At 43.7% G+C, this 13,155-nt stretch overlaps 1 protein-coding gene across 1 annotated transcript in view; it reads right to left on the bottom strand.

Annotated features, from left to right (window-relative positions):
* caska (calcium/calmodulin-dependent serine protein kinase a) overlaps positions 1 to 13,155 on the bottom strand; it is a 225,728-nt gene that overhangs the window by 29,219 nt on the left and 183,354 nt on the right. Inside the window, 5 exon segments of the mRNA XM_070437720.1 lie at positions 3,771 to 3,849; positions 5,939 to 6,127; positions 8,177 to 8,257; positions 12,489 to 12,528; positions 12,530 to 12,563. Of these exon segments, the coding sequence (XP_070293821.1) occupies positions 3,771 to 3,849; positions 5,939 to 6,127; positions 8,177 to 8,257; positions 12,489 to 12,528; positions 12,530 to 12,563 (423 nt within the window).

The raw sequence follows: 13,155 nt of genomic DNA, 5'->3' as shown, positions 1-13,155 counted from the left end.
ACAAGAGAGAGATTTCCTTGATGATTTGTGTGAGATTGAGGGCATCAAGCTTGGATTGTAGGACTGCCGGGGTGTTAAGCATATCCCAGTTTAGGTCACCTAACAGAACAAACTCTGAAGCTAGATGGGGAGCGATCAATTCACAGATGGTGTCCAGGGCACAGCTGGGAGCTGAGGGGGGTCGGTAGCAGGCGGCAAAGTGAGAGACTTATTTCTGGAGAGATTCATTTTTAAAATTAGAAGTTCGAACTGTTTGGGCATAAGACTGGAAAGTATGACAGCACTTTCCATGGTAACTCTGCAGTGATGCAACTCCTCCCCTTTGGCAGTTCTATCTTGACGGAAAAGTGTTATAGTTGGGTAATGGAAAATCTCAGAATTTTGGTGGCCTTCCTAAGCCAGGATTCGGACACGGCAAGGACATCAGGGATGGCAGAGTGTGCTAAAGCGGTGAGTAAGGCAAAACTTAGGGAGGAGGCTTCTGATGTTGTACATGCATGAGCAAAAGGGCTTTTTCGATCACAGAAAGTCAACAAATGAGGGTGGACGGGACATGCAGGGCCTGGGTTTTACCTCCACATCACCGAGGAACAGAGGGTAGTAAGGATGAGGGTGCGGCTAAAGCTATCAAAAACTGGTCGCTAGAGCGTTGGGGGACAAGAATAAAAGGAGCAGATTTATGGGCGTGGTAGATAATAGAATTCTGGCAATAAATGTGCAGACAGGGTATGGAGGGGCGCCGGGTACAGCGAGGCAAGCCAGGCACTGGTGATTGATAAGAAGGTTGTATTTCTCTGGACATGCTGGTCTCAATGGGTGAGGTCACCTACATGTGTGTGGGGGTGGACCAATAGGGGTCATCAAGAGGTAACGGAGAGTGGAACTTACAGGTCCATTGCAAAACCAAAAGCAATGATATATGAAAATAGCCTGACAACAGTAATTGCAATGCAATATTTGATACTTTGAGAGAGACATACAATAAGGCATAGAAGTGATTTGCAGGTCTGTTTGGGAGAGCTAGCTAAAACAACAGGTAAGATAACAGCAGCAGAACAGGGTGCTAGTTCTAACACAGCCACAACCAGGTAAAAGGCGACGACTTAGGCAGAGAGGTCGGATTTAAGCTACACACGATCTGAGTTAAAGCACATAGCGAGCCGACAGATAAAACACAATATTAAACAGAATGGGTAACCGGTTGAAAAAAAAAAAAAAAAAAAAAAATTAAATGGGACCAAATGTTTCCAAAAGCTAATTGCATCAGCTATGTAGCCAAGTGATCACATAGTGTCAGGGGGCAGCCGTTAGATTGAGGCAGGTGAGGCTCCACTAAGCTTAGCACGGGCGTTTAAAGTTTACGTAGCCAGGGGGTGGTCTGCTCAGATGGAGGGGGGTCTGCTCAGAACGTGGTCGTGTCGACAGAGAATCCAGAGAATCCAAGGCGAATGGCGAAAGAGAGGTTGTGAATTGTAAATTGTGTTTGCTAACTGGTGCTTAGTTCGTGGGCAGTGGGCGTAACTGCGCTAAGCTCAAGCTAGCTGTTGAGGATCAGAGTAGTGGCTCCAGGGATTACGGCAGGAATCCGGCGTTGTTGTCGAGAAGAACAGTCCGATGCTGTAAAAATTGGTGAGTAATTATCCAGGCTAATAACAGGGCTGGTGTCTGTGCAAAGGTAAAAAGTACTAGCAGCGGCAAAAAAAATGGCTAAATAGCTTGTAGCTTGATTTAGACAGTTTGTGATGTAGTTGGCGTGGCCTTGTGTCGGCAAAAAAAGGTCGCAGTTCCAATTGGCAAATAAGGAGGTATTGTAGCCAAGAATTCGCTGGTAGATCCTCTTCGGCTACCGGCGAGAATGCGGGCCATGCTCGAGGCTAGCTCAAGGCTAACTGGTGCTTGCTTCGGGCATGAGGTGTTAGCAGTAGTAGCCACTCGGCTTGCAGATTAGCTAGCTGTGATAATATGCGTTGTAATTGTCCCAAGCTTGCCGTCAGGAATCCGTGATGTGGTAGAGGAAAAAGCAGTCCTATATGCTCTGGGTTGATATCGGGCGCTTGCAGATCTGGCAGGTATTGGCCCGGTATTTGAAGCTGGCTGTGTCCGAGTTAGGGCGAAGACCTGCAGCAGTGGCTACTGACTACTAGCTAGTAGCTAGTTTATCTTGGCTAGCTTCTGAGTGGGGTTGACGGTTCTAAGTATATAAAAAAAGCAGGTCCGTACCACATTGGGTGAGGCGGAATGTAGGAATGTATATATTCAGTTCTAGATGGAAAGTGAAATTAAAATATATACGAAATGTATACGAAAAATACGAATACTATTTACACGGGACAGACAGGACAAAGACACATCCGACTGCTACGCCATCTTGGATTATGATGGGAAGCTTGTTGTGGGAAGCTTGTGGAAGGCTACCCGAAACGTTTGACCGCAGTTAAACAATTTAAAGGCAATGATACCAAATACTAATTGAGTGTATGTAAACTTCTGACCCACTGGGAATGTGACAAAATAAATAAAAGCTGAAATAAATCATTCTCTCTACTATTATTCTGACATTTCACATTCTTAAAATAAAGTGGTGATCCTAACTGACCTAAGACAGTGAATATTTACTCTGTACTAAATGTCAGGAATTGTGAAAAACTGAGTTGAAATGTATTTGGCTAAGGTGTATGTAAACTACCGACTTCAACTGTATGTGTGTGTGTGAGGTGTATGTAAGGTAGACTGGTGCCAATGCTTCAGTATCAGGACAATGCAATGTATAGCTGGGCAATATGGACAAAAAAAACAYATCACAATAAATTGACTGAATTACCGCGATAACAATAAATTGAATGATACGTTTATAACATTAATGTGCACCACAGTTGTTGTTTTTTATATCACCCTTAAAACTACTACTTTGAATGTTGTAGGTATTGTGAACCATCCCGAGGGGTAGGGATCAATGGGAGTCAGAGGGGTGGGGGGAATCCTGGCCGACGTCACAGAACTCCCCAAACACACCCCTTACTAAAAAAGGCACAGGGCAATTACGCACGGACAAAAGGGAAACAAGGGAGACGTGGGAGGAGAGAAACACATGGACAAAGAAACAAGGAGAAATATAGAACTAGAAAAGGAAACATTGAGACGACATTGAGAGACAAAGAACGGATTAAGAGACGAATAACATGCATGAATAATGCCCGTAGCGAAGAGCCAAAGCCAAGCCTAGTCACAAAAGAGTATTTAATTTGTTATCGAAAGACTCTTTGGTAAATAAGTGAAGTGCTCTAAACCAAGCTAGGATTTTGTTWCCCCTTTCTTGAACCGGCCGAGTGCCATTCTGTGAACAGTAAATAGATCATTTTTATTTTTGCAACTTAAAAAAGACGACTCTTCCTCTGTTTACGCCACACCTCGCTACTGCATAGATCGGAACCTCTCTGGTCACACTATCARTTGTCCCATTAACAATCCCCATATTAGCACATTTATTTAATGTAAACACATTCTTCTAATAGGGCCCTATAGGTTATTTATCGTGATGACCGATATCAGCGAAATGTTCACGATAAGTGGTCAGTTTGGTGTCCATTATTTTCGGTTTACCGTCCCAGCTCTAACGTAATGTTCAGATATCCCCTGCTACGTGCACATATTGGGGAGACGTTCTGAACAGTGTGTGTGATAATATGCAGTAATAATGTATAATAGCATAGTCTGATAACCAGTAATAATGAGAATAGCTGCTAGTGTAATAGAAAGAGATGGCTGGCTACCTTGTCTGTGGATCATTCCTCCATGCATTATCCTGGCTACGATACAGTGGTTCAGATCGTTCATCTTCAGCGTGATGCCCTGGAGAGAGAGGACAGGGGTCAGAGGTCAGCAAACATTGAGGTCATAGAAAGGTCGTATAGGGTTAAGCTCAGGTTCAGGGACTGAGGCGCTAGGCTGATCTCACACAGACAGGGAAGAGAAGGGAGAAAAAGCTAGAGTCGATAGTGTGTGTGTGTGTATGTCTGTGTGTGTGTAAGAACAGACTGTGTATGACTGTGCTTGTGGGACTGTTGTGCGGGATAATAAATACAGTTAGCGTTTGAGCGCGTAATTGCAGTGTCTAAGGTTGCAAAGCTACCGGTATTTTACCAAAGTTACCAGAATCTTCGGTMATTTTGGTAATGAACAGAAAATATATGGTAATATATGGTAACTTTGGTCATTTATACTTGAATAACTTAAAAAGGTTTTCATATATAGTATTAATTGTTTATAGATGTGTTCATATTGTCCATGAGTTTAGCAGAGTTGTGGACTCAAGTCACATGACTTGAACTCGAGTAACAAATTTGATGACTCGAGACTCGACTTGATWGAAAATAACTTGAGAATTGACTAGGACTTGGAGCCTCAAGACTCGACTTGAAATTTTCTGGCCATATTTTGTAATGTTTTGTCACTAAATTTGTGGCACAGAATCCGTGAATTACCCTCCACGCAGCCAGAGACAGTAGTCTTAAAATCGCCTGTGCAAATAAATGTATAATTCAACAAAAGATTGGCTAGTGAAACGCACACTTGGCCCTCTCATTGCAAACTGTCAATCAACACAGGTCAGGTAAGCTAGCGAACAGATTGATTTGCTGTACACACACACAAACAAAAGTTTGGGGTCACTTAGAAATGTCCTTGTTTGTGAAAGAAAAGCACATTTTTGGTCCATTAAAATAACATCAAATTGATCAGAAACACAGTGTAGACATTGTTAATGTTGTAAATGACTATTGTAGCTGGAAATGGCAGATTTTTTTAATGTAATATCTACATAGGAATACAGAGGCCGATTATCTGCAACCATCACTCCTGTGTTCCAATGGCACGTTGTGTTAGCTAATCCAAGTTTATCATTTTAAAAGGCTAACTGATCATTACAAAACCCATTTGCAATTATGTTAGCACAGCTGAAAACTGTTGTTCTGACTAAAGAAGCAATAAAACTGGCCTTCTTTAGACTAATTGAGTATCTGGAGCATCAGCATTTGGGGGTCTGATTACAGGCTAAAAATGGCCAGAAACAAAGCACTTTCTTCTGAATCTCGTCAGTCTATTCTTGTTCTGAGAAATGAAGGCTATTCCATTGGAGAAATTGCCAAGAAACTGAAGATCTCGTACAAYGCTGTGTACTACTCCCTTCACAGAACAGCGCAAACTGGCACTAGCCAGAATAGAAAGAGGAGTGGGAGGCCCCTGGTGCACAACTGAGCAAGTTTATTGTGCACATGAACGTTCGCAAGACTTCTGTTTAATTTCATTCAATGTATGGTTTCCTTTGTTCATATTTCCTGGGTTATGTCGGAGTTCCGTGTGTCTGTGTCCTATGTCGCGTTCATTCTGGTTGTGCGTAATAGGAGTGTGAAAGCCTCAGTGAGCATAGAAATAGGCTACATGGCCCGCGCTCCACACTTGAGTCAGTACGTTGAATACAAGAAAATKATTGTTCCAGGTGTAAAAGGAAATTAAATATCATTAATAATCATTAAGTCTGATTAAGACGAATGCATGTGGACATTTCCTTTTACATTGTAGAACCAGTTTATTGGGTGTAATTGCATGATCCTGAGAGAGGCCAAATGCTTATATGTACCTGTTTGAGCTCCTGCTAGATAGCTTCAATATGGTTTCTCAARGGGAGACTACAGTCCTGCCCTCTACCCGTGTCCCTTCAGATAGGACAGGTTAAGCCTGATATAGAGACTTTTTTTCTTTTGGGCTATTCTCCATGTATATTTGGTAAATATACTTTAATATTTTGTATGATATGGAGCTTTCGTCATTGGATCATCAAGACTAGTAAATATATCTACTCACTGAGCACGTCAACCCGAATTACCCAATGTGTGTGTTTATAGCCCGTGCATGTGTACGTGTTTGTGTGTGTGTGTCGTACCATAGGTTCGTCAGTGTTCTTCTGGAACTGCACCAGGCGTACTCGAGTCACGTTCTCCAGGTCCATGTCCCCGTTGGTGCTCTCGGGAGATTCTCCGTTCAGGTAGGGAGAGGTGGGCGGGGGCGTGACCCTCAGAGCCTCATCACTGTACACCTCATGGGCCACCACGTCATGGGTCTGGAGCAAGGCCTAGAGACAGGGGAACAGAAAAAGGTGGATTGGGAGATGGGGGGAGGGAGTGGGAGCAAGACAGAATGTCATCAAGGGTCTGCAGCAAGGCTCACCTCGACACACAGCAAGTAATAGATTCTCACACACAAACGGTATATTCATGAAGGCTTCATAGCATACCATAGACAGGAGAAGTCACCCCCTACCGCCTCTTAAAAACCTACATACAGACACCCATCACAGACTGCTAGCTTTATTCAATGACAGAGAGAATTTCTGAGAGGCACTTTAACAAAAAACTAGGGACATCGTAAGACATGCAAGCATAAAACCCCAACAAAGACTAACCTGCCACTGGATTCCCCTAGGGCATACACTCATCCCACGCACTTATCGAAAGTTAAAACACACACGCACACACACACACTTTACCACAAGAGCCCACTAATGAGAGCAGGCTCATGGGTTTGAAGATAATKAATCCCCCCACCCGCAGATAGAGGCTTTAAAGTGACAGTCCACCACTAACTTTATTTCAACACCCAGGTCTGAGGTGATTTCAGCAGTAAAGTGCATGCTACCTTCAGTCGAACAATGCTATGGACACAACATAGACGARTGCTGTAACAGTGTCATAACTACTTTATATTAGGCAGGATTCAGGTTAGCAGAAAATGATTATACCTTCAGCAAACTACGCTACTACAACAGGTACTTAAAAGCTAGACACTCCTGTACTCAAGTTACAAGAGAAAAAAACTGAATTCCCAAACAAATGCATTCTGAAGTCAACCCCAGAGTTCTAGAATATCTGGTCAACAGTAGAGTTTGAGAAAAATAGAAAAATGTAATTCAACAGTCTTAGTAGCATGCTCCTGAGAGACTGGTGTCAGGCTGGGGACACACATACCTTTCCCTTTGTGTGTGTGTGTGTGTGTGTGTGTGTGTGTGTGTGTGTGTGTGTGTGTGTGTCTAGGAATGTGGCTGCTTGTACCTAATGGTGCCTCCCTCCCTCGTCTCACCTCCTCTGCCCCCCCCCCTCCTCTCTCTTCCCTCCACCTATCCCCTCTCCCTGCCTCCATTCTTGTCAGACTGGGTAAAGCTTGGCCCCAAATCAGATACGACTCACTGACCGCTCCGTTCCTCACAGAATCTCTCCCTCTTTCCAAAACGTCCCTTCCATCTCTCCCTCCACACTATAGCCTGTAGTGCTAGGCCCCAACTTTCTCTCTTCCTCCCTTCCCTCTAAGACAGGCTCCGCTCCACATGGATACATTACATCAGACACATTCTCCACCCCTCTTTCTCCCCATTTCTTTCTCTCACTCTCTCTCCTGACTAATCGCTCACTCTGCCCCCGTTCCAACTGCAATCTAATGTTCTTCTCCTCCAAATGTCCCAATACAACTCCAACATATATACAGCTCTCTCTCTCTCTCCTTTCTCTATCCATCCTGTGGAAGTGTGTGATTAATAATGCCTCGGTGATAAGAGGACGACTCCTCCCTCCTCCACTTCCCCCACCCCCTTCTCTCTTTGTTGTATTGACCTCTTCATTGATCAGAGGGGAGGATAAGACACAGTGACGTGATGAGATTAACAGTGAAGCTTTTAAAGCACCTTGAGAAGTGAGACTGTTTTTCTGTCTTTAACACTGGGAACAAAAGACCAGGGAGGTCACTGATCACACACACACACACCACACACACACACACACACCTATGGAGTCTTCCTATCTCTTCTGTTCCCCTCTTTCTCTGTGAGGGTCTCTAGAGATGTAAAGGACCTGATTTAGCACACTATTCTCTCTGTCTGTCTGTCTGCATGGAGTTTCAGTCTTGCCTACGGCATCCCACAGGGGGATTGACATAAATAAACTTTAAAAAAAACCTTCCTCTTCCTTTTTTATTTTCTCTTGCTTTCGGTCACTCTACCACCCTCCCTCTCTGTCCATCTTCCTTCATCTACTCCCCCCTCTCTCTGCTATAGCTTCAGTCATGGCACCTAAACACAGCCAAGTCGAGGCCAAGTCGAGGTGTGTGTGTGTGTGTGTGTGGTTTCACTGACCATAAAGTGCGGCTGGGTCAGTATCCGTCTGAGCTCCTTGGCGTCGTGGTTCTCCGGGTAACAAGAGATCTCTTCCAATACCTGTGAGGTAGAGACAACAGCGCAGGGCGTCAGTCAGTTGGCCTTTCTGTAGAGTTAAAGTAGTCCTGCTCAATGCCTGTTCCAACCACACAAACGCAGGAGTGTATGTGTGGACTATTGAGTGACACAGTACATCAACCTCTGACCTGATTATACACACATACATACCCTCTCACAGTTCCTAAAACACACCCCTTTAGAATCACTTCAACCAGTAAAAACATAACTTTGAAATCCGTCAGCCCATGAACCCCCCTCCTGGCTTCTCTTAACCAATCAGAGTCCACCTTAGGGCTTCGTCACGCCCCCTGCCTCTGAGTGACTTGATTTGGCATCTGCTATGTCCCATCTGCCTGCTGAATGAGGCGATGGAGAGGTCTGGCGCATAGAGGTGTGTGTGTGTGTGTGGCAAATGAAAGGTGTATGACGTGTGTATTCATTGCAAAACATGAATCCAGTGCCATCACCATTGATCAATCAGTGTGTGTGTGTGTGTGTGTTCAATACTGTTGTATCCATTGACTCATCATCTCTGATCAATTTAAAGACATTCACACCTCTCAGACCCAAACCTAACATCATCAGAGACAAACAGTTTACATACAGTACTAGTAGGATATTACCAACTTTGAGATAAAACATGAACAGACCCAGAACTTTACAACCTCTTTTAGAGAGAACACACTCACAGCCACACTACAGACGCCTTTAAAGACTCACACACTGAGCTACAGCCTACATGGGTCGAGCTACAGCCTCACGTATGCATAGTCACAGACAGCTCTACGCTTTGCCCAGTCTCCCTCTGTCAAATACCAAAATGCTTTAAAACAAAACCAACTGGTTTTTCTGTCGATTTTGTTTGTGTGTGTGTTGGGTTGTGAAAGACGTCAGGGGGCTTACATATTCCAGGTGTCTCAAAGCGGCACTTGCGTCGTCTTGGGTGGAGCTCTTTAGACCAGAAGGAGGACACAGGGAGGGACAGTTATGCATGTGACCTCTGATGTTGTCGTTGCTCCTCACAGGAGGAGTCAGGGGTCATTGGGTCAAAGATCAGGGGATGTCAGGAGGGTCGGGGGGGGGGGGGGTAAAGTTTGATAAAGGTAAAAGATGACGGCATCGAGGTGGGGGGGGGTGAAAGGTTAGTGTCTATACGCTTAGTAGAGCCACAGAGACAAGGGTCAAATCTGTGCTAGTATCATTTTAAAGCATTTCAGTGTCGCCAGTGGGGATCAGTAGCAGGAAGCCAAGCAGAGTATTTCAGCAGAAGTCCCTTTAAGTCAACGGTGGGAAAGAAAGAATAGAGGTTTTGTCCTGTGGTGAAATACTGGATCAATGTGTCTAACATTGACTAGAAAGACACTCAGATCAGAACTCAGGAAAAAAGTAAGGATTTCAGCAGAGACAAAATAAAAGGACCCACCACTAGAGGGAGTATGGCAACTAAAGAAACATTACACGCACACATGCATAAAAAAGGCACACACAAGCATGCACTCGCCCACACATCTGTTCAGTCTCCCTCCATACAACCTAATCCAACTAGACTAGTTCAAAAAAAGGGAAAACTATGACCCAGACACAACGATAAGTAGGCCATGACTAAGTCCCCTCCAGGACCAGACTGGGTCAACTCGAGTTGGTTCATTACTGAAGTCCTTTAGACTCCAAAGCCACATAAAGAGTCCTAACACTGCTCTAAAGGTCTTTTCCAGTGTTAATAGAGCTGTGTTAGTTTTTCCACCCACTCCCTCCCTCTCTCTTCTTCTTAGTCAGACATACATTTTAATTGCTCTCCACATACAAAAGAGCCCAATACGAACATTTCACACTTACAACACGTGCGCTTGTTTTGTCAAAGTCCATACACACGCTAACGATGCATGCCGCCACCCCCTCAGGCTCTCCATCTAGGCTGGTTCATTGAGAGTGTGTGAGTGCAGCTAGTTGGCTTGAGGTAAACACTATGTACCAGAGTATGCGAGGCCACTGGGCTGTTTGGTACCAATGGTGCATAAAGGAAGTAATGGCCCCAGAGGTCACAAAACAGCCCACCCCAATACACTCCACTGTTCCACAAACAACTACAGCATAGACAACAAATAACGGGGAAATGTGTGTGTGGGTGTCTTTTTGATGTATATGCGTGTGTTTGTGTGTGTGTGTAGTTCTGACACACACACATACAACTGAGAAAGTGCAAATAAACAAGCACTCTGAGCTCGTTATTCTTTTAATACGGTCTATAAATGGTCAAACAGACTGTGGAATAGCTTCACTAACAATGGGTGTGGAAAATCCCAAAAATTAATAGGTCTTTTAAGTTTGTGGAAAAGGCTACATACAGTGCATTCGGAAAGTATTCAGACCCCTGAATACTTTCCGATTTTTTCCACATTTTGTTATGTTACAGCCGTTACAGCCTTATTCTCAAATGGATTAAATAAAACATTTTCCTCATCGATCTACACACAATCGATCTACACACAATACTCCATAACGACAAAGCAAAAACTGTTTTTTAGAAATGTTTGCAAATAAAAACACCTTATTTATATWACTATTCAGACCCTTTACTATGAGACTCAAAATTGAGTTCAGGTGCATCCTGTTTGCATTGATCATCTTTGAGATGTTTCTACAACTTGATTGGAGTCCACCTGTGGYAAATTCAATTGAATGGWCATGATTTGAAAAGGCACACACCTGTCTATATAAGGTCCCACAGTTGACAGTGCATGTCAGAGAAAAAACCAAGCCATGAGGTTGAGGCAATAGTCCGTTTTTGGTGTTGAAGCATGGTGGTGGCAGCATCATGATGTGGGGATGTTTTTCAGCGTCAGGGATAGAGACTAGTCAGGATCGAGGGAAAGATGAACAGAGCAAAGTACAGAAAGATCCTTAATGAAAACCTGCTCCAGATCTCTCAGGACCTCAGACTGGGGCGAAGGTTCACCTTCCAACAGGACAACACAGGGGTGGCTCCGGGACAAGTCTCTGAATGTCCTTGAGTGGCCCAGCCAGAGCCCGGACTTCAACCTGATCGAACATCTGTGGAGAGACCTGAAAATTGCTGTGCAGTGACGCTACACATCCAACCTGACAGAGCTTGAGAGGATCCGCAGAGAAGAATGGGAGAAACTCCACAAATACAGGTGAACCAAGCTTCTAGCCTCATACCCAAGAAGACTCTAGGCTTTAATCGCTGCCAAAGGTGCTTCAACAAAGTACTGAGTAAAGGGTCTGAATACTTTCGTAAATGTGATATCAGTTTTTTTWATTTGTAATACATTTGCAAAACAACAAAAACTGCTTTTGCTTTGTCTTTATGGGGTATTGTGYGTAGATTGATGAGGGGGAAAAACAATTTAATCCATTTTAGAATAAAGCTGTAACGTAACAAAATGTGGAAAAAGTCAAGGGGTCTGAATACTTTCAAAATGCACACTGTATTCTATCTAATAGAATGCATTCCATTCCAAAACTGGCATCTCCCACTCTGACTGCCCTTGTCCACTTTCTTTCAGGGTAGAAACCTTTTGGAATGAAACACAGGGCCTCACTGTTGACAGTTTAGTTGAGTAGTTTCAAACTGTCTTGATCAAATGACTACCTCCCATATTGACTAGCTGTTGTTCCTTAAATCTTCTTAACAAATAAGCCATGTTGGCTGACCTACTATAGACCCAGTTTATAAACCACCTGACCCTAGAATCTGATTCAAGATCAGAGAGACCCTTCTAGTCAAACCTTCTTAATCTGTTTCTTTCAAAATCTGACCCAGCCAGATTGACAAATGTTAAACAAACAGCAGGTACCCAAAGAACGCTTAGGAAGAGAACAGCATTGAAGAGTTAGATAGGATGTCTCAAATTACACCCTATTGCCATATAGGGCACAACTTTTCACTACTTCTGATCAGAGCCACATAGGCTGTGGTCCAAGTAGTGCACTACATGGGAAATAGGGTGTTATTTTGAGATGATGAGATGTGTTAATAAACTAGAGCCGTGTTGGTAAAGAAGACTGATCAGGGCAGAGGCATAGGAAGCAGCATGTGATGATAGAGTTGATCATGTGATCAATCATATAGGTCTTCACAAGCATGGTGACAAGCAAACAACATTATATCAGTGTGTGTGTGTGTGTGTGTGTGTGTGTGTGTGTGTGTGTGTGTGTGTGTGTGTGTGGTGTGTGTGTGGTGTGTGTTGTGTGTTGTGTGGTGGTTCACCTCTTTGACTCTCTGCACAGCATCGCTAGAGGGTTTCTGATCTGGGTGGAGGACTTGGGTTGATCTTGTCATAAACTGAAACAACACGACACACAACACTGAACAACAATGAATGGCTCATGGTGAATCATTTCAATGGCTGAATGATACATTTTGTTCCTTCTCTCTGTACTCAGAATGACCGGTTGTCTTTAGTGCCAGGCTCTCSTYAATKTGGACAATTGCTTGCTTTCATTTAAGCATTACAGAAGATTTACAATGTAGGGAACATGTATTATATAGTTTCTGATGCACAGAAGATTTACAATGTAGGGACATGTATTATATAGTTTCTGATGCAGACTGAAAGAGGAGCAACACTTTGGTTCTGTTTGCAATGAACCAGCTGGCTATACAAGATCAACTGTTGAGGTTGTGTGTATGAATCAGTGTGGAAAACACAATGTACACACAGTGAGTAGTCTCCACTAACCAACCAAGACAAGCAGAGGAGTTGTGTGTAAGACACAAAGAAAAGTCTGGTTCATTGTTCACACTATTTCCCCATAGCTCCTGACCAGAGACACAAGGCAGACCAATAGTACTACCACAAGTAGCATAGTTCTCAGCCGCTGGTTTAGGCAACAATCAGAAACATGGTATGAAAACAGCTAACAGTGAAGCAGCT

This window comes from Salvelinus sp. IW2-2015, linkage group LG36 (assembly GCF_002910315.2).
Source record: "Salvelinus sp. IW2-2015 linkage group LG36, ASM291031v2, whole genome shotgun sequence".
Lineage (NCBI taxonomy): Eukaryota > Metazoa > Chordata > Actinopteri > Salmoniformes > Salmonidae > Salvelinus > Salvelinus sp. IW2-2015.
This window is presented reverse-complemented; position numbering and strand designations above follow the sequence as displayed.